This window comes from Manis pentadactyla, chromosome 10 (assembly GCF_030020395.1).
Source record: "Manis pentadactyla isolate mManPen7 chromosome 10, mManPen7.hap1, whole genome shotgun sequence".
NCBI lineage: Eukaryota > Metazoa > Chordata > Mammalia > Pholidota > Manidae > Manis > Manis pentadactyla.
The window spans coordinates 119,868,464-119,892,425 of NC_080028.1; the positions used below are offsets into that span (position 1 = coordinate 119,868,464).

Sequence of the window (23,962 nt, forward strand, 5' to 3'; positions counted from 1 at the left end):
TTTCACAGTTTCTTACAACAGAACTTCTTGCTGCGTCAAATTATTTTCTCTGAAGTTTTAGGTACAAAAACTAATATTCATTTATACCCCAACTTACCCTTAAAGGGCTTCATGTGGTAACATTTGTTTTTTTAGGTATATTTACGTGCTCTTGTGAGAAATCTTTTTAATGAAGGAAATGATGTTTATCGGGAACGTGATTGGAACAACTCAATAAGCCAGTACACGGAAGCTTTGAATATAGCTGATTATGCAAAATCTGAAGAAATTCTAATCCCTAAAGATATCATTGAAAAACTACATGTAAATCGTATTGCTTGCTATTCTAATATGGTGAGTTGAGATTTGTAAAGCAGTGTTTCTAGAGCGAAATAATGTTTCCAATAATACAGTAAATTTTAATTTCCTAATTTCACTTTTTAAGGGAGACATTTAACTGCTTTTAAAGTAGCCTAAAGCTTTGGAAAGTCAGGTGTGGACAAATGTTTAGGGATTTTGGAAATAATCTACCTCTCAGTTCCTGGCCCTTGGAGATTGCCATTTGAGTATGGCTTTTGCAGGGGGGTGTCTGTGTGAAAAAACCAGCATAGGAAGATAGAGGTGCTCACAGATCAGTGCATCTACTGGGTACCCTTGGGGACATTGTCCTTCCTAGTCTTCAGATTCAGTTAGTCCTCTTAGGAGCTTTTTAAGCACAAAACAGAAGTTAGCCTTCAAAAGAATTAACACAAGCTTTTCACATGTCCAAGCTTAAAAAGCAATGTTTTGATATACTTAAAACACTATGGATGCGCAATACAGTTTAACTGAATTTAAGGATCGTATCCGTGTTGTTACCTGGTTCTTTGTTAATGAGCATCATTGATGGTAGATTTTGTTTTCTGTGATGTATTTCCTCATCAGCTACCTGTTTGGGAGTTACATTTCCATTTGGCATTTCACTAAGCTGTAACAGGGTAACTGGAAGAGAGGAGACTGGGATGGGGGTGGCACCTGCAGGCATCCACCATGTCTGGACAGCTTTATTTCTTAAAGATCCGGGGCTTTTATGGCCAGAAGTTAACAAAAAATATCTGATCTGGGTGATGTATACCTGCATACTTGTGATATTCTTCCCGTTTTTGTATATTTGAAATTGCATAATAAAAATAATTTTAAAACAGAAAATAATACTTCTAACTTTGAGCTTAAAAGGTGGGTGATAGACTAGGGTCTTAATTTGTTTGCATTTACAGGAAGACATTAATGCAAGAAATGAAACATTTGATTGTTAACTTTATTTGGTCTGACACACCAGGGTTTCCATGAGAAGGTTTTAGAAGACTGTGATACAGTTCTCAGTTTAAATGCCAGTAACTGCAAAGCTCTGTATCGGAAATCCAAGGCTCTGAGCAATTTAGGAAGATACAAAGAGGCTTATGATGCTGTAGCAAAGTGCTCCTTAGCAGTGCCTCAGGTATGGAATTTGTGTGTTAGTTCATCTGTTTATATTGTAACCATATTACTGCTTCCAATAGAAAAATGGCATTTAAAAAGTGACATATTCCATCCTGTCATCAACCTGCTTCATTTGGGAGTAACTGCTCGTAAAGCAAGTGTCTTGACAGAATACAAATTGTAACTGATTTGCCTGTTCATCTTCACAGTCAGTAAATATAATCCTCCATTAATCATATATTCTCACATTTTTCAGGATGAAAATGTAATAAAACTAACTCAAGAACTAGCTCAGAAATTGGGATTTAAAATAAGAAAAGCGTATGTTAGAGCTGAGGTAAGCTGGAGATCTCTCCATAAGGTATGTTCATTTTGTTCTGTAACGTGGAGTCAGTTCTGTTTTTAAACTAGCGTCATTTCCTTTCAGCTCTTGTTAAAATCAGTTCCTGGGGATGGAGCTACCAAGGTAAAGTTACTACTTCTGTAAGATTCATAATTTAAAAAAGAAAAGATAGAAGCGTTAGAAGTTCTGCTTTTACTATTTTTGGTTTGGGTCTGTTTTTGAGAACTTTTTATTCCTCAAATACATGATTGGCCAGAGCTTCCTGTCCTATAAAAAGACACAAACAACTCAAGTAATATCTGTTACCCTTAACCAGCATTTCCTGAAGTCCAGTATAGCTTTGTACAGGATGTTAAAGGATGTTAGCTTTTATTAGACAAAGTAGTTCAGGGCCAGGTACTAATTTTGGGGAGTCCATGGGTTAAACCCAGTGAACAAGTTGTTGTTTTAAAGGAGTTTTCTTGGGGCTGTTAGGGTGCCATCGTGGGTTGGGGAGTGAGTGTGGCTAGGCTCTGCCCTCTGGACCTGGTGTGCCCTGCAGGCCCCCTAAGAGATGCTGGCCACAGGGAACAAGTGGTGGTTCTGGAGGGCTAGTGCTGTTTAACACCTCGCATGACAAATGTTTACATGTTTTACTTATTTCTTGGGTCTTAATTGGAAGGGAGTCACATTTCTGTGAGAACCTGCATTTAGAGTGATACTGACAGATTGTTTTAGTTTAGAATCCCAAAAATACCATGATGTATTATTTGGTTTAATTTCTAGGCTTTCAACTGTTCTGTGGAAGATATCGAGCCAGGTATGTTTTCACGTGTCATCTTAACCTAAAAAGTGCTCACTTGAGACATGATGTGTATTACAGTGTTGTCAAAAGATTACTGTGTGGTTATTAATAGTAAAGCAAAGATAATTTCAAAAACCACCTCTTGTGCCTCTGGATGTGCCTGCAAGTGATGGGTAACACAGAGTGTCAGCTAGTAATCGCTGAACTCCTGCCGCGGCCTTACCACCATCTCCCAGCTCTGCCCAAAAGGAGCCCAGGCATGTAGAGAAAGAAGGAAAAGTTTTCACAAGTGAATATATCTGTTCCTGGCTAAATCAAATTCTTTAAAAAATTTCCTTTACTCTCTAAGTTGAATTGTTTTTACTATTATATCAATTTGTTTTTATAATGGCTTTCGTATTTTCAGCTAGCTCTTCATTTTCTCTGTTATTGGCTGTTGACGCTAGTATTACGTGCTCACACTGAAAACGAGTACATTTCCATCCGTGTTCCAGATCTGTTCACTCCGAGGCAGGAGGCCGTCCCTGTTGTTCCTACACCTGCATCCAGTTTTTCCCCCCAAGTTGGAAGTGAGCTGGCCTCGGTTCCTGTCATGCCCTTAACCTCTGTTTTGCCACGGCAAGCCCAAGAGAGCTCCCTGTCCTCCACAGTGTTGGCCAACGGGGGGAAGATCCCCTTCACTATGCCCGAAGCTTTTTTAGATGATGGAGATATGGTCCTTGGAGATGAAATAGATGACCTGCTTGATTCTGCACCTGAGGCTAATGAAACTGTTATGGTAAATTTCAGTGTTACTCTTTCTTCTGAAGGCAGGTTTCATTTTTATTTTTAATTAATTAATGAATTAATTAAGTGGTCTATAAATTTAATCAGTTGGCTTTTGTATCTTTTTTCTTTTTTAATATATTAGTTTTCAAGTGTACAACACAGTGATTCAACAGTTATCTACATTATTAAATCCTCACTCCAACTAGTGTAGTTACTATCTGTCAACATAGAAAGATGTTTCAGAACTATTGACTATATTCTCCATGCTGTACCTTCATCTCCGTGACTATATTATGATTGAGACTTTGTGCATCTTCATCCCCTTCACCTGTTTCATCCACCCACCCCAACCCCTCCCCCGTGGTAACCACGAGCCACTTCTTGGTGCCTGAGTTTATTGTTGTTTTATTCATTTTGTTTTGTTTTGTTTTTAGATTCCACATATAAGTGAAATCATGTGGTATTTGTGTTTTTCTGCCTGGCTTATTTCACCTAGGAAAACACCCTCTAGGTCCATCTATATTGTTGCAAATGGCAGGATTTCTTTCTTTTTTATGGCTGAATAATATTCCATCATGTGTATATACCACATCTTCTTTATCCATTTGTTTATTGGTGGATACTTTGGTTGCTTCCATATCTTGGCTCTTGTAAATAATGCAGCAATAAACATAGGGTGTGTGTATCTTTTCAAATCAGAGATTTTGTTTTCTTTGGGTAAATTCCTAGGAGTGGAATTAGTAGGTTATATGGTATTTCTAATTTTAGTTTTTTGAGGAACCTCCGTACTGCTATGCATAGTGGCTGCACCAATTTACATTCCCACTAGTTGTGTAGGTGGGTTCCATCTTTTCCACATCTCACCAGCACTTGATATTTCTTGTCTTTTGGATAGTGGCCATTCTGACTGGTATAAGGCGCTATCTCATTGTGGTTTTGATTTGCATTTCCCTGATGATTAGTGATGTGGAGCATCTTTTCATATGCCTGTTGACCATCTGTATGTCTTCTTTGGAAAAATGTCTATTCAGGTCCTCTGCCCATTTTTTAATCAGGTTATTTGTGTTTTTTTGGTGTTGAGTTGTATGGGTTCTTTGTGTATTTTGGATATTAACTCCTTATCAGATATATCATTTACAAATATATTCTCCCATACTGTAGGTTGCCTTTTTGTTTTGTTGATGGAAGTTTTCTTTGCTGTACAGAAGTTTTTAATTTGATATAGTCCCATTTGTTTATTTTTGCTTTTGTTTCTCTTGCCCAGGGAGATGTATCCAGAAAAAAATTACTTAGGCTTATGTTCAAGAGATTTTTGCCTATTTTCTTCCAAGAGTTTTATGGTTTCATGTCTTACACTTAGGTCTTTTACATTTCTAGTTTGTTTTTGTGTGTGATGTTAGACAGTAATCCATTTTCATTCTCCTGCATGTAGTTGTCCAGTTTTCTCAACACCATTTATTGAAAAGCCTGTCTTTTCCCCATTGCATATTCTTGCCTCCTTTGTCATACATTAATTGACCATATATGTGTGTGGGTTTATATCTGGGCTCTCTATTCTGTTCCATTGATCTGTGGGTCTGTTCTTGTGCCAGCACTGTACTGTTTTGGTTACTCTAGCTTTGTAGTATAGCTTGAAGTCATGGAGCGTGATTATCTCTATCTTTGTTCTTTCTCAAGAGTGCTTTGGCTATTTGGGGTCTTTTGTGGTTCCATATAAGTTTTCAGATTATTTGCTTTAGTTCATTGAAAAATGCTATTGGTATTTTGGTAGGAATTACACTGAATCTGTAATTGCTTTGGGTAGGGTGGCCATTTTTACAATGTTCTTCCTGTCTGTGAGTATGGGATAAATTTTCATTGATTTGTGTGTTCTTCAGTTTCTTTCATTAGTGTCATACAGTTTTCACACTACAGGTCTTTCACCTTTTTTAAGTTTATTCCTTAGTATTTTTTATTTTTGATGTAATTATAAATGGAAAGACTTCATTTTTTAAAAAATTGTAATATAACCTATTACATATTTTCAGTATTGCCTATAGGCTAAACTTTTAAGTATCTTATCTTCAAAAATTACTTCTGTCCTCCAGTGGTAACTGACTAATTTAGTCATTTTTGAAATAAAACAGAGGCTTGCTATTTAGTAATTAGCCAATTTTTCTAAAGCTCCTCTTGGAAATGCATATTATGGGAATGGTAAAGTTAACATTCTGAAAAAGAGTAAGCATTTGATACTTAAGGAAAAATAAGTTTTATAGATTAAAGACTTCTCATTCCTTCAGGATAATTTTCTAGTAACCATACACCATAAACAAGGGTCAGCAAACTTAGCCCATAGGCCAAATCTGGCCCACTGCCTATTTTTGTATGGCTCCCAAAATAAAAATGGGTTTTAGCATTTTAAATGATTGGAAGAGAAAAAAAGAATAACATTTTGTGATGCTTGAAAGTCATGGGACTCACATTTCAGGGTATAACCTTTTAAACACAGCCACACTCACTCACTTATGTGTGATGTGCGGTTGCTTTTGCACTGCAGTAAAACAGTTGAGTAGATGAAACAGAGACATCGTGGCTGGCAAAGCCTAAGATATTTAATATCTAGCCCTTTACAGAAGTAGTTCACTGACCCTTGCCATAAAGTATATTAAAATAGTAGCAGCAGTAATAGCATGAAGAGGAGGAAGAGGGGGAGAAATTCAGAGCTGGTTTCCAGGGTGGTGAAATCAAGATCATGTCCATGCGGAGTGGACTGAGGGCAGGTGTATATATGAAAGGCAGACAGACCAGGGTTTGCATCTTAACAGCTCTGTGACCTTGGGCAAGTTACTCCACCTCTCAGTACCCAGTCTCTTTATATGTACAGTGGCCATCACAGTAGATATATCTCAGAGAGCTATAAGGATTAAATAGGTGGCATACAACTTACAGTATGAGGCACACAGAAGCTCTTGATAAAGCGTCACCTTGATAGGCAACACACCTTGATCTGTGTGTTCTTGTGGGATTGAAAATTCACATCTCCGGAAAGATGGTTCTTACCCTTCCAGGCTTCTCTTACCTTGCTCCCCAATCCCCCACATCCTTACGACTCCTCTTTAATAAAGGTAATTCTTATGAGCCTTGTGCTGAGGTAAGGTAGGTCATCATAAGGAAGTGTTGAAGTGAAACAGTAATGTAACAATAGTAGATATCATACCTTGATCCTTTTAAAAAGGTGGGCTTGAAAGAAATACACTCTAGCTTAGATTCCTCTACTGAGTCTTGATTTTGACTTTTACTTTGTTATAGAACCTAATTACTCAGTGTAATAATTTGTTTTTATATGCTAATGTTAAAAGCAGGTCAGCCAACTTAGAATGGAGTTTCATAGATTTTAACTGAATCTTTTTTCTTTTCTAGCCATCAGCTTTAGTCAGAGGACCCCTTCCAACAGCCAGTGTCACTCCTAGCATACCCTTTTCGGCATCTCTGTTGGGCACCTTGCCCATTGGTGCGAGGTATGCTCCTCCACCCTCCTTCTCAGAATTGTATCCACCTTTGACTTCATCCTTAGAAGATTTCTGTTCTTCTTTAAATTCGTTTTCGATGAGTGAATCCAAACGAGGTAAGAATCGAGCTGTTTATGTAAATGATTGCAGTTAATTTCCTAAAAAAGACAATTTGTGTTTGGCAGTTACTTAACTAACTCTGGGTAGTTGGTACTTGAATTATTTTCATTGTAGCTAAAAATATAAAACTAAACCTTTGGCTTTAAATGCACCTGGACTTAATTGTGCCATTCTGGGATCAAGCAGCAAAGATATGAGAGTAAGAATGTATGTGGCACTGTTTTTTTTAATAGGCTAGTTTGTGAAGCTGGGTGTCTATTGTTTTAGGGGGCAAAATGACATTTAATGTTTTCTCTGAGAAAAGAGTACCACATCTTAAAGGGTCTCAAAGACAGACAGGTTATCCTTTTAAGTTCTGAACTAGGCAAATACTTAGTTAAGACTAATTTAAGATACATTTTTCAGAATAATAACAATTGGGTTTATCCATTTTAGGCTTCATCCATCTAGCTCAGCAAGCTTTGTCTGAGGCCTTAGTTTTACAAGGGATTGCTGAGGCTTTGGTCTGATTACTGTTTCTGTAATCCTAAGTTTAATATATACTTTAAGCAAGAAGAATAAAAATATTCATATTTTTCTGAGATGTTGTTAACATGGTTAAAAGGACAGAAGTCAAAGTAATTGATTTAAAGATTGAGAGCTGAAGAGACTAGTGTAGGAAACAGAAGGGCAGAGAGAAAGTATCTGTGTGGGAGACTAAGAAAAGGGAAGTGATTGGACTACTAATTTTCTTAATGTTTGGTGAGTTTCTGCTTCATCCTGTCATAAAGACAGGTGCTTCTCCCACGGTGAATATGAATTGTTTTCTTAAGTCTTTTTAACAGCCCCTCTTGGTAGGCCCTGCCTTTGCTTATAGCTCTGAAAATACCTTTTTGTTTATATTTGTTTGTTTGAGGGTTATTTATACCCTTGGTTTCTAGAGGAAAGGAAAGGCTTCATGGCCTTCCTTGAGTGTCTGTAATAAACAAGAAAGCTCCTTGGACTTGGGATGGGAAAATGACATGGGGAAGCCATAGGCAGCTACTAAGCCCTGATGTTCTTATTACATGATTAGAATGAAAAGGTCTGTTGAAGTTTTTTTATTATTTTAGATCTGTCCACCTCAACTTCTAGAGAGGGAACACCGATTAACTACAGTAATTCTTCCCTTTTACTTGTAAGTGCCGCTTCCTCTTTTGTAAATACATCGCTTAAATTGAAAACAGGTCTTTTACTTAAGCAACTGTGTTATTTGATGAACATGACAGTCTCCCTTAAATTTGGTGTGTGCTGTGGGAAATAATATTAAAGTAAGACTCTTCTGGAACATCCAGTGTTAAATGCTCTGTGTTTAAGACTGGATCTGTCATACAAATTAATCACTATTCAGACGGTGTAAGAGGCTTCAGCACAGCATAAACAAAACAAGGAAATACACAATCAGGGCATGTAAGATGTATTTGCTGTTGAAACAGAACAATTACCTGTTACTTTTAACAACTCGTGGAGGATCCAATAAAAAAAAAAAAGTGGGGGGAGGGGCCTAGAACCCCAAAGAGAGGAAAGTATAGAAAGAAAACAGTTCTTAAACAGAAGCACGTTGAGGACAGAATAGTACTGACTTCGGTCTGTGAAGAATGTCTTATTTTTCAGATCAGTGCATTTCCTTCTTTAGTGATAGTGCAATATTTGTTGGCTGTTTTTGTTTTTTTGTTTTTCTTACTCTTCTTGCAGATGAATGGACCCAGCAGTTTGTTTGCTTCTGAGAGTTTCCTGGGAATTTCAAGTCACCCTAGGAATGACTTTGGAAACTTCTTTGGAAGTGCAGTTACTAAACCAACTTCATCTGTGACCCCGAGACATCCCCTTGAAGGAACCCATGAATTGAGACAAGCTTGTCAGATCTGTTTTGTAAAATCAGGTCAGGACCAAACAGTGGAGCAGACAGTGTTAAGGGAGTCAGTAACCTGAAAGTGCTCAGGAATTTGCAAATAGGTGTGGAAAACACCAGCTACTGGGACTGCTTAATCCCTATTTGAGTTTTTTGTAAGGAAGCAGCAATTACTGATTTGGGGCCTTTGGAATCTAATAGGATAAGTCTCTGTTCTTGATATAATTTTATTTATAGAATTATGTGGAATAGAATATTTACCTGATTTTGAGAGCTTATTTAAATTTTTACAAAATTCTGTCATTTACAAATAGAGCAAAAGCTGGGAAAAAGCATTTTAAGACTGGTGTATATAATATAATGTTGATGAGAATTAAGTGCTTTCTGTTGGTCTGTTTCATGTCTTTACCCTTAAGTCCAGTGATAAAATACAAGTTATCCTAAACTGGATCCAAATGCATTTGCTTTCTTACTTGTATATTTAACTGTTACCTTTAGAAGTCATCAGAATTCCTATTCTAATAGTTAAATAGGGTATGTTTGGGGAGGAATGGGTTGAATAGAACTTTGCTTTGTCTGACAAATAGCATAAAAGGCAAAAATTACTTCAGTAGCTTGTTTACATTTGAGAAGTTATGAAAATGGGGTTTTGTGGGAATTTAATAATCAATATCCATCTGCTCACATCTTCATGTAAGTGCCTATAAATGAAATGTTACTTTTTGTGCATATGAGTAATCCTTATTTCTATCTTTTTTAGGCCCTAAGTTAATGGATTTCACTTACCATGCTAATATAGATCATAAATGCAAGAAAGATATTTTAATTGGTAGGATAAAGAATGTTGAAGATAAATCATGGAAAAAAATACGTCCAAGACCAACAAAAACAAATTATGAAGGACCGTATTATATATGTAAAGGTATGTACTGTAATCATCTAATTGGTATACATTACATAAATGATAAATGATTTGATACATTTTTATAATGGTCCCAGTATTACTCTTAATAAAAATGTTTAGAGTTAATAGCAAGAGTTTAGGATTGAGACATTAGTATTTTTGATAAATTATTTTTACTTTTTAACTTTTTGTGTAGCATATGTTTTATTATTGGTTATGGAAACAGGGCTTTGACTAAATTTTAAACAGAAAACCATCTCAAACTTTAAGTTCTCAGACTTAGTGTAAATGGAATCAGAACACTGAGATCAGACTTTAAAAGTGTTGCTCTTTTAAGTTGCTTTTGAGAAAACAGTGTTTTCATTTTTCTCAGACAGCTTCATCTGAATGAGCTCTTAAAAGTCCCTAAATGATTTGTTTCAACTCAGGTGGAGTACATGAGAGTATCAAGGCTATTTTTCCTGTCTGAAATAAAAATGATTCAGATTTGTGGTACTGCTTTTTTTAGACTTAATACAATGTCTGTGTAGTAATATGCATATCATTGTTTGAAGCTACTCAGGAATCGCTACAAAAATTGGTATGATACCCTAAATCTGTTTAATATTCATTGGCCTCGAAAAAATAGTCATCTACATTTTATATGTCTTTTAATTCCCTGTCTTCTTAGATGTTGCTGCTGAGGAGGAATGTAGGTATTCGGGCCACTGCACATTTGCTTATTGCCAGGAAGAGATAGATGTCTGGACGCTGGAGCGCAAAGGGGCCTTCAGTAGAGAGGCTTTCTTTGGTGGCAATGGAAAGATCAACCTTACTGTCTTCAAACTTCTCCAAGAACATTTGGGAGAATTTATATTCCTTTGTGAGGTACTTTTTCCAAACCTTTTTTTCTGCCATGAAATTGGTGATAGTTTCTGACTTGCAAGTCCAGAAGTATAAATCACTTGGCCCAAGTCCTGCCATCTCATAAAGCATTCATCAGCAATCGTAACTGCTCCTATTACCTAAAAGAGTAATATTAAGACTTCATATTGACTCTTAATTGGTATAAGTATGTAATGTCTAAGTTTATACTCAAGTATGGCACAAAAGTTACATTTTGTATTATGTTTTTGTGATAATTCTTCTTCTCTGTCTATTCCAGAAATGTTTTGATCATAAGCCTAGAATGATAAGTAAAAGAAATAAAGATAATTCTACTTCTTGTTCTCACCCGGTTACAAAGCATGAGTTTGAAGACAATAAGTATGTTGGTAGTTTCTAATTTTTATAGTGACAAATAGATTCTTTTTTTAGATCCAATAAAACTGAGTAGTATCTGCCCAGGCATTCCCCTTCTCCTTTTGTTGCTGTTGTTCTGAAAGATGATGACTATTTTAAAATGTCTATTGGTAGATTTTGCTGGGAATTAAAAAATGGATTATTAAATTGATACTTAATACAGAAAAGCATTATTGATTTATAGCTTCTCTTGACATGGATTTAGGTGTTCTGTGGCTTAACCTATAATCATTCTCCTCCCTCCCCAATTAGTCCAACAACTGCATATAGTGATTAACTTTTTCTGATAAAGACTCAATGTATTTTCAGTCCGTAACTTGACATTATGTATCTGTGAATATATATATATATTTCCCTTTTTAAAAAAAAGATGTGGCAGAACCATACTAAAATATCGCTTAATTTTCATCTTAGGTGCCTTGTCCACATTTTGCGAGAGACAACAGTAAAATACTCCAAAATACGTTCTTTTCATGGTCAATGTCAGCTTGATTTATGTCGACATGAGGTTCGCTATGGCTGTTTAAGGGAAGATGAGTGCTTTTATGCACATAGTCTTGTAGAATTGAAAGTCTGGATATTGCAAAATGAAACAGGTAGGTTTGTGCATCACGGTTGAGAGATGTCTTCTCAAGAGCAGACAGTGTTTGATGAAACAGTATCAGAGACCTTTCTCCATTAACCTTATGTGGCAAAAGTATTGATTTTATCCTAAGCTTTAAACTGTCACTTTTAATTTTGAGTGTGGCCTGTTTTGAGTATGGTCTCATATAATTAATTGCTGATACAAGTTAATGCATGTAGTGTGGATCTGTAAGGAGGAAGGATTTCTCAGAAGGCACCAAGAGCTATATTCGTAAATATTCCATTTTGGAAAAGAGTAATGTGATATTCATTCATTCTTAGTGATAGATTATGCTATATGGGGATAATAAGGAAATTGAGTCTGACTAGGACCAAATTGGTGGACTGTTGTTATGTAGAGAACCTAAAGGCAGGCTTGTACATTTTCCAGGTATCTCACATGATGCTATTGCTCAAGAATCTAAACGATATTGGCAAAATTTGGAAGCAAATGTACCTGGAGCGCAGGTATTTTCTCGTGTGATTTCTGCATTTGTTATCTTTTCTACAATGGCCTAATGGGTGTTGGTTGTTAGCAGATGCAGTTTATTTACACTTACAGTATAGTTACTTTCTTAATGTGTATTGAGTAATTCATAATTTGAAAAAAAAATTCTGAATTTTACTTTATCATCATAAAAAAATTAGGCATTCCATAATATACTGCAAGGATACAGTTTTCTTATTCAGCATGCTTAGCAAAATAATTGGGATTCTTGAGTAAGTGAGGTGGATTGTGTTTGTCATTTTGTTTCCCACCTGGCAAAACTGCTTAATCTACTACCCTCCGCACCCAGCACCCCTGCCCCCCTCCACACAAATTCCATGCATCAATTCCAAAGCTGACTTTCATAAATTGAGGTTTGGTATCTATAATCTGCTTTTATAATATTCTCTTGTGTATTTGCGTAGAGAATTGGAGATTTAGTTACCAGCCAATAACAGAAATTGTATGCTATTATTAAAAAAAAAATGCATGGCAGTTCTTTATTTGGGTCTAAAAAAACTGGATTTCCTGTGAAACTTAAAACTTATCTTTTAACTGTCTAAGGTACTTGGCAATCAAGTAATGCCTGGATCTCTTAATATGAAGATAAAATTTGTGTGTGCACAGTGTCTGAGAAACGGTCAAGTCATTGAACCAGACAAAAACAGAAAATACTGTAGTGCAAAAGCAAGGCATTCGTAAGTAATGTGTGTGTGGAAGCAATTTCTGTTTCATAATCATCTGTTTCATGGGTATAAAATCAGTCACATAATAAAAAAAGTAAAACTTTGAAGAAAGCAAAGTAGATAATTTAGGAGTAACTGGAAAGCAAAACGGAAGAGATTTTTAGGACTTAGTAGCTAAGAATTCAAGAAAACTCCCTAGTGCTCTTCCTGTATTTTATTGGTTCTTTGTTTAGGATTTGTAGGGAATGTTTATTTACAAATATCAACAGGAAACAAAACGACAGTCATAAGGCGTTTCTTTTAAAAGGGTCAAAAGAAAAATCTCTGCTCCTTTAGGTACAACTTTGTACCTGTCCCTTTACATTCTGCCTTTTGCCAGTATGTCCTTGTGTTTTCTGAACTCCATTTTTCTTAGGTGGACCAAAGATCGGCGTGCGATGAGAGTGATGTCTGTTGAACGTAAGAAGTGGATGAACATCCGTCCTCTCCCCACAAAGAAACAAATGCCTTTACAGTTTGATGTACATACGTAATTTTTAAGCCACTTTTTTTATTAGGCATTTCAAATCATTAGAAAGTAGTAATTCAGATTGAAACTGGAGTCTTTAAGTAATGCTCATTGTAATAATGAAATTTAAATGGTCTCTCATTTTCTTTTGCCTTTTGGATGCATGGTTCTGTGACAGTTTCAGATTGACTGGAATTGTATGAGTTACTTGGGAAAAGTAAATAGATAATGGACTCAAGAAACAGTTAAGGGCGTGACTTATTTTTCAGATGAATTACTTTGGGGAATGAATGGGAGAGAATTCCATTTAAATTTGATTCCTCAGCGTTGATGTCAAAGCCAAAGCTTTCTGTGTTCTTATGAATGCCGGTGGTGAGCCTGCTTCTTTCACTGAAGCACTGGATATTTGCTAAAAGATACCCAACTTCATAGGATTTTCTCAGAATAAACCAAAGGAAGAACGTTCCATCTTAGAGGAACATGTTCCTTAAAGCCCTCAGAATAAACAAAGCAGACCAGCTTAAAGTCGGAATCTCATTCACCACATTGCATGCTCCATCTTGGTGCCTTCTGGTGCTTTAACATGGCCTTGAAGATGATCGAGCAAACCCCATGGGCTATCCACCTGGGTGTTCACAAGACAGGGTCTGGAGGGAGTCTGGGGGGATTTCACTGTGTGAGTTAATGGAGAGGATCTTGGAGCCCTAACAGGTAGTAAACTTTCTTCCCTGACAGAGGACATATAGAGAGAACCTCTTGCCCAGAGAAAGCAGTACAGATAGGTTGCAGAGTCCCCTTGTAAATGAGGCCTCTGTCTGAATTGCCAGGAGTTGAGGAAGAGGCAGATTAATTTCCCATCACCCAGAGTACCTTGCATTTTGTAAAACACAGGTTATGAGGTCAGTCTTTGAAGGAGGTGGTGTGTCTGTTTCATCCACAGTGGCATCGACTCATGGACACGGGTGATTTAATCAACATGCTGTGCAGGAAGGGAAGTAGGTTGTCTGGAATCATGATATCTTGTGCTTTCAAAAATAGTGAAGATTATGAGTATATTCTTCATGCTTTGTTAAAACAAAGACATCTGAGAACAATTCTAGTTCATGAGGCAGCTTCATAGTACTGATTGTTCTTTAATCTCAGATGTGGTATCCTGCTGGGCAGTGTTATATAGTAGCTTATTTCCTCTTTTTCTCCTACCACACTAGGTATTGCCAAGGGATCCTTTTTAAAAAAGAAGAAATAATACTCTCTCTGTGTGTGTGTATGTGTATAGACAGTGTGGTGAGGTGGAAAAAGAATGGGCTTCAGAGTCTGTCAGAAGGGCCCTGGTCAAATTACCCAGCCTCAGTTTGCTCATAGGTAAATGGGAATAATAATGTCATAGGGAAGATTACATGGGATGGTGTTTATGTAAAACCCAGCTCGGTGGCTGGCCTTCTCCTTTATCTTCTCTTTTCTCTGCCTCTCATCATTGAGCTTTGAGACCATGGTAAATGTTTCCCTAGTAATACCTAACTAAGTATTTACAGGGTTTGACTAGGCAAAGAATAAAATAGTCACAAAAACATCTTATTGACAACTGACTTATGCAGAGGATTATAAGGATGGGGTCACTGCTATTGGTACAAGGGAGGACATGTGCATTGTTGAGGACAGACTGCTTTAAGATTTTTAGCAAAAACCAATGCTAAGCATCTAATTTACATAAACTAATATATAGGGCCAGCTCCTGTGGAAACATGAATAAACCAAGATAAGCTAACAATTAATTGTTCTAGAATTTAGGTTCTATTAGGACAAGTATACTGATGGTATTTTAAGAATGAGCTCTTGGTGCTGGAGGTTTTCTTGGTTCTTGATAGTCAAGGTTCTTAGGGAAGTCTGTGTTCTCTTGGTCCCTATCATTTTACCCTCCTACCAGTATTACTGTTTTTACTTTGTAAAATAAAAATGCAGATAACCAGAAGAGGTTTTATTGAATGATACATAGCTGGCTGGCCAGGTCAGTGTAATAATTGCTGTCGGGTGATGCATGCTCAGTGAGTGGATGGCCCAGGCTAGCTGCCAGTGTTGGTTTTAAGTAAGCTCCATGTCCAAGACTTTCTGACACTGGTTGGTAACCTCTGGAGTCGTCTGCCGCTTCTCTACTCATTCCTGAGGGCCTCTGGCCTGGTGAGTGTGAGGTAGCGGGGACTAGGAGCTGTCAGGCCGAGAGGGCAGAGATTGGCATTGTGGGGATAGGATGTTCTGTGTTAAAAGCAGATGCTTTGAATAAGGGAGTCCGGAGACATTTTCTTATGAGAAAATGTTCCGTATTATAGTTCCATGCTTGCTTTCTTTTGGAAATTTTTCTTCCGAAAAATTTTGAGATAGAAAGCTTGATATCATCTCATGTATTTTAGGCTTACAGTCAATTTGAATAGAATGAAGCTAATCTTATTTTAAAATTATACTAAGCATTAGAGTGGATAATTGTGTGTATTTTGCTTAAATGTAAAAACTAGGCATTTCACTAAATGTACTCTGTCTTAAAGCGTATTCATATTTTTTTATACAGCTGTGTAATCATATTGCTTCTGGGAAAAAATGTCAATATGTTGGAAACTGTTCCTTTGCTCATAGTCCTGAGGAACGAGAAGTGTGGACTTACATGAAGGAGAACGGGAGTAAGTTGATGTTTTACCTGTGGCCTTCACGTCCAGGAAATCTAGCTCATCAGAAAGTTCTTCCCTCTTTGTAAATATGCCAGCTCACATGAACAGAGAAGGCAGTTTGCATTCTAAACAGTTGTGCCATTTTTTTTTTTTTGAGGAGGCAAAGCAAGATATTTTATTCATGACTATTTTGAAGGGGTGTGCTCATGACTCACAAATTATTCATGAGCTCCTTTTTTTTCCCCAAGATTTAAAAATATATATATATATTTTGGTATCATTAATCTAGTTACATGAGGAACATTATGTTTACAAGACTCCCCCTTTCACCAAGTCCCCCCCACAAGCCCCATTACAGTCACTGTCCATCAGCGTAGTAAGATGCTGTAGAATCACTACTTGTCTTCTCTGTGTTGCACAGCCCTCCCCGTGCCCCACCACATTATACATGCTAATCTTAATGCCCCCTTTCTTTTTCCCCACCCTTATCCCTCCCTTCCCACCCATCCTCCCCAGTCCCTTTCCCTTTGGTAACTGTTAGTCCATTCTTGGGTTTTGTGATTCTGCTGCTGTTTTGTTCCTTCAGTTTTTTCTTTGTTCTTATACTCCACATATGAGTAAAATCATTTGGTACTTATCTTTCTCTGCCTGGCTTATTTCACTGAGCATAATACCCTCTAGCTCCATCCATGTTGTTACAAATGGTAGGATTTTTTAAATTTTTATGGCTGAATAATATTCCATTGTGTATATGTACCACATCTTCTTTATCCATTCATCTACTGATAGACACTTAGGTTGTTCCCATTTCTTGTCTATTGTAAATAGTGCTGTGATAAACATAGGGGTGCAAGTGTCTTTTTCAAACTGGGCTGCTGCATTCTTAGGGTAAATTCCTAGGAGTGGCATTCCTGGGTCAAATGGTATTTCTATTTTGAGCATTCTGAGGAACCTCCATACTGCTTTCTGCAGTGGTTGAACTAATTTACATTCCCACCAGCAGTGTAGGAGGGTTCCCCTTTCTCCACAACCTCGCCAACATTTGTTGTTGTTTGTCTTTTGGATGGTGGCCATCCTTACTGGTGTGAGGTGATATCTCATTGTGGGTTTAATTTGCATTTCTCTAATGACAAGCGATGTGGAGCATCTTTTCATGTGTCTGTTGGCCATCTGAATTTCTTCTTTGGAGAACTGTCTGTTCTGTTCCTCTGCCCATTTTTTAATTGGATTATTTGCTTTTTGTTTGTTGAGGTGTGTGAGCTCTATATATTTTGGATGTCAACCCTTTATCAGATCTGTCATTTATTAATATATTCTCCCATAGTGTAGGATGCCTTTTTGTTCTATTGATGGTGTTCTTTGCTGTACAGACGCTTTTCAGCTTGATATAGTCCCACTTGTTCATTTTTGCTTTTGTTTCCCTTGCCTGGGGAGATATGTTCATGAAGAAGTTGCTCATGTTTATGTCCAAGAGATTTTTGCCTATGTTTTTTTCTAAGAGTTTTATGGTTTCATGACTTACATTCAGGTCTTTGATCCATTTCAAATTTACTTTTGTGTATGGTGTTAGATAATGATCCAGTTTCATTCTCTTACATGTAGCTGTCCAGTTTTGCCAACACTAACTGTTGAAGAGGCTGTCATTTCCCTATTGTATGTCCATGGCTCCTTTATAGTATATTCATTGACCATATATGTTTGGGTTAATGTCTGGAGTCTCTATTCTGTTCCACTCATCTGTGCGTCTGTTCAGTTGTGCTGTTTTATCAGTGGAGCAGAATCTGTCATCTAAGCTGTGTCTGCTTAGGTCAGATTGGATGTGAATATATAGGTCTGCATCCTTTGATGTCATAGATGTGGTCCATAGAAGTAGTCTAGGGAATTCAGTCCTTTCATGACTGCTTAAATCAGATCAGCTGCTCGTACTGTGAATAGTCACCCCCTGCATTACTCAAGTTAGAATTGGAGGTTTCTTCAAGGAGGCGTTACTGGTAGAACAGGCCTAGATTCAAAGGCTTGAGGAGAGAATGTTTATCTTGGTGAAACGTCAAGTTTATTGTGGGAGTCTTTGCAAAGAGCTCAACCTTTCACTTTTGACCAGAAAAGGTTTTACTGCAAGGATCATTGTTCTTTAATCTTAAGTAAACTGATGGAAATTTACCAGCTACTTAAGATCTGCAGTCTCTGGATTATAAGAACCAATTGGATTCAAGCATGTCACCCGCTGTGTAAAAATTCAGTGACTTGGGTGGATGGGACTCCTTGCTGTCTGGCTTGGAGTGGGGACATACAGTCGGCTTTTACTGAAGATGTCCTTGCATATCAGGGTTGTTACAGTGACTCCTGCTACCACTTGTCTGAAAGAAAAGGAAGTTCTAGTTTATCTCTAGTCTTAGACTGATAGTATATTGTTAGAAACACTGGGGCAGGCAGCAAAGCTGAGTTTTGACCACATCCTCATGATCAGATTTTTTTAGCACAGTGGTTGTCAGCTGGGATGAATTTTTGCCCCACACCCGATTTGGCAACGTCTGGAGACGTTTTTATGCCATGACTTCCGGGGTATACGCCTGGTGCCTAGTGGGTAGAGTCCAGGGGATGTTGTTACCTTACCCTACAGTGCACAGGACACCCCACAGCAAGGAATTACCAGGCCCAGAATGTCAGTACTGCTGAGGCTGAAAAACCTGTTTTTAGCACTTGACAAGTTTGAAATGCACTTGTTCTTGCCATAGGAAGCAGCTCACGGTCACTGCCCAGGACTGGGTCATGGTTGTGGTGTCAAAAGCACCCCGGCATGTCGGTCCTCGGGGACCTGTGGTTTGACTGATGGACTCCCGTCAGGGTCAGGATCTTGGAACCTGTGGTAGCACGTTCCTCGTATTTCTCCGCAGTGAGGAGCATATCTGCTCCAGGCCCCCCAGCCATTAAGTAGCCTGTGTGGTGAGGCCATGATAATGAGTGTTGATGTTGGGCCAGCGTGAGGCCATCCCACGGCTTTTTTTAAGGCAATATCTTCACAGTGATTTCTGAATTTTAAACGCTGCCAAAGTATCTTGCAAGTGTCAGGGAGGAGTTAGTGATCTCCAGAGCTAGCATGTGCCGTCTCAGAGCCCTGAGTTTGGTTCTTCCCCATGAGCGTTTACGTGCTGTGTGGCCAAGGACCATCTCCATGTCTAACGTCAGACTCTTTCAGCCCTCCCGCTTTCCTCTTGTAAATGTATGTCGACTGATACCGAAAGTGTGCATGGTCTTGTATGTATTTAAATGCTATATTTAAATCTTTGCTGCTGAAATTATTGATTTTTCTTTAGTACAAGATATGGAGCAATTTTATGAACTCTGGCTAAAGAGTCAAAAAAATGAAAAAAGTGATGATGTAGCCAGCCAGTCACACAAGGAAAATGGAAAACAAATTCACATGCCGACAGATTATGCTGAAGTCACTGTGAGTACCTTTGGTTACTTCACCCCCCTTGCTTCCAAACAATTGGTGGAGCCCTTATTTTCTTTGCCACCTTTTCCAAACCCCAGCTCCCTCACTCGCTGCCTGTCCTCGTCTGCAATCTTCATCTTCTGTCTCCAGGAGCCTCCTGCCCTTAGCTTGAGTCTCCCTAGTCCAAAACTCCTGTCCCTGAGCCTGTTTCTGACTTCAGAGCCAGAGCATTGCGAGTCTGAGTCTGGTGCCTCTCCTTACTGTGACCCCAGGCAGGTCACTCAGTGTCCCTGAGTGCGATGGTTGTGATGGACTTGAAGTATACAGGGTGTGTGGCGCTTATCCCAGGGCCAGCCACAGAAGGCTCAGGCAGAGTGTCCCCTGGCTCCTGTCCCCTCCTGTCCTCTCATTCCCTCCTCACTTGCTTCCAGGCTGGCCTCCGCCTCTGGGGTTCTCCCGACATCACATCCCCTGTGTCTTTCACTGTTTGGGTCTTCTTTTTAAAATTTCAGAAGAGTAAAGAGGATAATATAATGGATATCTTGAGTCCACCATCCCAAGCAAACTGATGTGATACAGTTTGTTGTATTTGTTCTGTAAAATAAATAAAATGTTACAGATAAAGTTGGAATTCCGTATGTCCCCCTTCCCAGAGGGACCAGATCCAGTGTATATTTTTCCAGGCAATGTTTACCTTCCTTTGACATATTTATTCCTAGTCTGTAGTTCTGCCCGGCATGTTTTTATTTAAGTTGACATCTATGTATGAGTTATTCTGCTATTTGTCTCTTGTATTGTGTTTTGACGCCTTTCCCTATTGACTGAGTTGGATCCAGGTCATGTCCATGGCCTGGCCTTGCGTCACCCCTTGTCTCTGATTATGATGCGCCCTGTGATTTCCTCTCTCTGCGCAGATTCTTAATTGCTCCTCTGTGCCCCAGACAGGGTCACTTAGACTTGCTGGGTCATGAGATTTACCTGGGGTGTTTAAAAGATTAATTCTTCATCCATAACGCAGACATACTGAGTCAGAACTCATGGGAAGTCTCCAGGAATCTGTTCTTAGGTGGTTGCATATGATTCTTACCCAGGGCATTTAGGAACTACTACTCAAATGCTCAAAGCTTGCCTCTGTGGCAGCCCTCACACCACACCACACCACACCACACCATACACCATACACACCACACCACACCATACACCACACCACACCACACCATACACACCACATCACACCATACACCATACACCACATCACACCACACACCACACCACACTACACACCACACCACAGCACACCACAGTTCCCCTGTAGGTGTGCCCCAGGGTGGTGTCTTCCTGACATGTTAGCTCCCCTGGTGCCTGGTACAAGTCCTGGCCCAGGAGGACCCACTCAACCGCCCTGAATGGACCTGTTGCTCATCCCTCTGTGGTCGGCAAGCCCTAGGCTTTCACGTCCTGCTTTTCCTTGTGGTGTTAATTCTTCCCAGAATCCTGTGTGCACCTGGCCTCTGTCCTCCCACACAGACATCTTTGTTTGCACACCAGCTCCTATCGCCTCCCCCCTGGACACTTGCTGGACACCTGGCCGAATCCACTGCCCCTGCTTCCTGCACTCTGGCCCGCCTCCCAGCGTTGGGATCCTTCCTTGGTCCTGTTTCTGACTTTGAATTTTATGTTTTTGCCTTGCTCCACCCTCTAGACAGACTCCCTGCGAGTAGAGTCTGGGTCATAGTGCATGTGGTTTCTAGTTCTCATCATGCCCAGAGCGGTGTTTGACCTGTCGAGGGACACAGACAACAGGCACTTATGGGATGCATGTCTTCTGTGTGCTGCAGGTGGACTTCCACTGCTGGATGTGTGGGAAGAACTGTAACAGCGAGAAGCAGTGGCAAGGCCACATCTCTTCGGAGAAGCACAAGGAGAAGGTTTTCCACACCGAGGACGACCAGTACTGCTGGCAGCACCGCTTCCCAACAGGGTATTTTAGTATTTGTGATAGGTATGTAGGTTTCTTAATTTCCCACCTGAAAACTGCCCATCTTGCATGACTTCCATGGTCATGATGTCAGTAGGCAGAGAATGTCTGGGTGCTCAAGGGTTTCGATATTGGATTCTTGCATTTGGACTCAAAGTTTTAGTTGCTTCTTGAACGCTTCTTTATTCTTGTGAGGTTATGTGAAAAGGTTTACTAGTCGGCTGATGATGGTTTGGAATGTCTTAAGGTAACTGAGTAAGAAGTTTGTTCAAATTTGCCCAAATGATCTTTGAGTTCACAGCTGGTTGTCACCTCTTTGCCATGATTCTTGTGTGGATGCTCATCAGTTTTAAAACTGCCTTTAATTATATTTCAAGTGTAAATCTGGAACTTCCTCAGGACAAAGGAAAATGTATCTTTCCTCTAAGTTGACTTAGAACATTTTTAAAAATGTTAAACTGTTGAAGTTACCGTTTACTTACAACACTTTTCTTTCCATTGCATCAGGATTGTAGTCTTTTTCTCCCCCATCAATATTTTTATTAAATACATTTAAATAGTTTACCAAGTACTATTTTCTCTACTGTGGATGTCAAGGCTGTAAAATATTCATTTCTCTACCCTTAAGATTTTGAAGCAAAAATTTTGTGCAAATCATGAAGCTAGTGAGGTGTATGTTTTTAAGATTTTTATAAAGAACTTGTGAATGCTTACCAGGCTGCCTTGTCCTGACAGGTATATGAACAGTACTTGCACGGAAGGAAGCAGCTGTAAGTTTGCACACGGAAACGCTGAACTTCATGAATGGGAAGAAAGAAGGGATGCCCTAAAGATGAAGCTCAACAAAGCAAGAAAAGATCACTTAATTGCCCCAAATGATAATGACTTTGGAAAATATAGTTTTTTGTTTAAAGATTTAAATTAATATGCTGGCTTTTCTGTATGTTACCTAATCAGAGCATTGACCAGAAAAATTGAAAGTGTTCTAAGGCACGTAGCAGAGGGGCTGCAGATTCTCTGCTTGTATTGGCGTCTATCGTCCCTCCTGAGCAGCAACCCACAGTAGGTAGGAAAACGGGCTGTTTAACAGGTCTGGCCATGCTCTCACGGCACCATTGGCATCAAATGGCGAAGTGACCGCTACCTGGTTGCCATCTGTTGAACAGACTTTTGGATGAAGTTGTTGGGAAAGAAGATAAGGTTATATCTAGGATGACTCCTTGAGTTGGTCCTTCAGATAAGAATCATGCTGGTGAAAGAGTAAACACTTGTACTAGAATCAGAACACATGATGGATGAAATTCTTCACGTTTTAAGCAGAATGAGTTTGTTTAATATCACAAAGTTTGCTACTTATCTGTATGTAGGTTGCTAAAAAGGATTTTCTTAACTCAGATTTTAAGCCAAAAAAACCATTTAACACTAGTATATGTTAAATGGGGTATTTTTCTGTATTTGTATGTTTCACTATAATAAGGGAACTAAGGATTATGCGCATTGAGACTATTTTGAAAAATAATCAGTTGACTCAAATTTTATTTCTTGGTCTTTTGCTGTTTAAATGATGACTTTGAAAGATTAAACTTGTACTGTTGGAATCATGTAGTGTATGGACCAATACTGCCTGTAATAAAGACTTTATATATAGATGCCTTTCAGGTTTTGGTGTGGTCCTTTCCTGAAACAGGGGACTAAAGTCTGAAGGTTTTATTTTTCTTAAACAGTTTTATTTAAGTATTTAGTGACAGAATAAAGATTAGAGGGACATGAAAGCAGCTTTTCTCTGGGTCCTATTCCTCTATGGATTGGGGTGGAAAAGAGGCTTCTCGTGTTGACTGACATGGGCACTCTTGTTGGGGTCCTTCTGTTTCATTCCGATGAATGACTAGCAGGGAGACAAACGGTTGGCTAAGAGGTGGGCTGTGGAATGCCTCAGACAACTGTCAGCACCCAGTCCACAAGGGCGTTTGGGTGGTCGAGAGACCACTGAACGCACGGTCAGGACTGGCTGGCAGACAAAGGAGTGAGCAGTCCTCTCCAAGCCCCTGGCCTGCTCCAGAGGCAGGGCCGGGGGAGCTGGCGAGCGAAGTCGGCAGGTGTTGCTGGGGCAGAGTCCCGGCTGGGGGTGGGGTGACTCCTTGAAGATAGTGGGAGAGACTGATTTCCCTGCATGTGTGGACAGCTAGGGCCAGTTTTACCTGGCAGGTGCATTAGGAGTGTGTCTCAGTTGCCCAGTAATGTTAGGGGTGACATTTCCTGTGGAATGGACTGGCGAGGCTACCATTCTGCTAGGTCTCCGTTTCTTTTCCTTCCTGTCTCCCAAACTTGTCCTTTTTCCCCACGGAGAATAGATGTTAAAAAGTCATCTCTGGTGCTCTGTTTCAGTTTACAGATTAAAAAGTTGGTTGTCTTAACTTTGAACTCTAGGCTAGAAACTTAAAGCCTGAGATTCTGAGGGTGATCAGGATGAGAATTTTTTGTTTTTCACACTCTCCCTGCGTCTGGCTTTTGTCTTTCTCAGAATTCCTGGGACTCTGAACCATCCTCTAAATAAAACTCCATTCCTGCCCAAATCAACCCGTTTCTGGCTC

The 23,962-nt window shown here is 39.1% G+C and overlaps 1 protein-coding gene across 3 annotated transcripts in view; it reads left to right on the forward strand.

Moving 5' to 3' along the window:
- Positions 1 to 23,021, forward strand: part of ZC3H7A (zinc finger CCCH-type containing 7A) — a 36,697-nt gene extending 13,676 nt beyond the window's left edge. For all 3 annotated transcript variants that reach the window (XM_036881387.2, XM_036881388.2, XM_057487575.1), the window contains 20 exons: positions 136 to 333; positions 1,298 to 1,456; positions 1,694 to 1,774; positions 1,865 to 1,903; positions 2,546 to 2,579; positions 3,059 to 3,342; positions 6,732 to 6,936; positions 8,032 to 8,096; positions 8,654 to 8,840; positions 9,571 to 9,732; positions 10,385 to 10,581; positions 10,859 to 10,959; positions 11,410 to 11,591; positions 12,011 to 12,087; positions 12,671 to 12,804; positions 13,208 to 13,313; positions 15,861 to 15,969; positions 19,272 to 19,405; positions 21,232 to 21,395; positions 22,107 to 23,021. In XM_036881387.2, coding sequence (XP_036737282.1) covers positions 136 to 333; positions 1,298 to 1,456; positions 1,694 to 1,774; positions 1,865 to 1,903; positions 2,546 to 2,579; positions 3,059 to 3,342; positions 6,732 to 6,936; positions 8,032 to 8,096; positions 8,654 to 8,840; positions 9,571 to 9,732; positions 10,385 to 10,581; positions 10,859 to 10,959; positions 11,410 to 11,591; positions 12,011 to 12,087; positions 12,671 to 12,804; positions 13,208 to 13,313; positions 15,861 to 15,969; positions 19,272 to 19,405; positions 21,232 to 21,395; positions 22,107 to 22,296 — 2,808 coding nt within the window. In that variant the 3' untranslated portion in view covers positions 22,297 to 23,021. The remainder of the gene's footprint in view (positions 1 to 135; positions 334 to 1,297; positions 1,457 to 1,693; positions 1,775 to 1,864; positions 1,904 to 2,545; positions 2,580 to 3,058; positions 3,343 to 6,731; positions 6,937 to 8,031; positions 8,097 to 8,653; positions 8,841 to 9,570; positions 9,733 to 10,384; positions 10,582 to 10,858; positions 10,960 to 11,409; positions 11,592 to 12,010; positions 12,088 to 12,670; positions 12,805 to 13,207; positions 13,314 to 15,860; positions 15,970 to 19,271; positions 19,406 to 21,231; positions 21,396 to 22,106) is intronic.
- Positions 23,022 to 23,962: the final 941 nt, after the last annotated feature.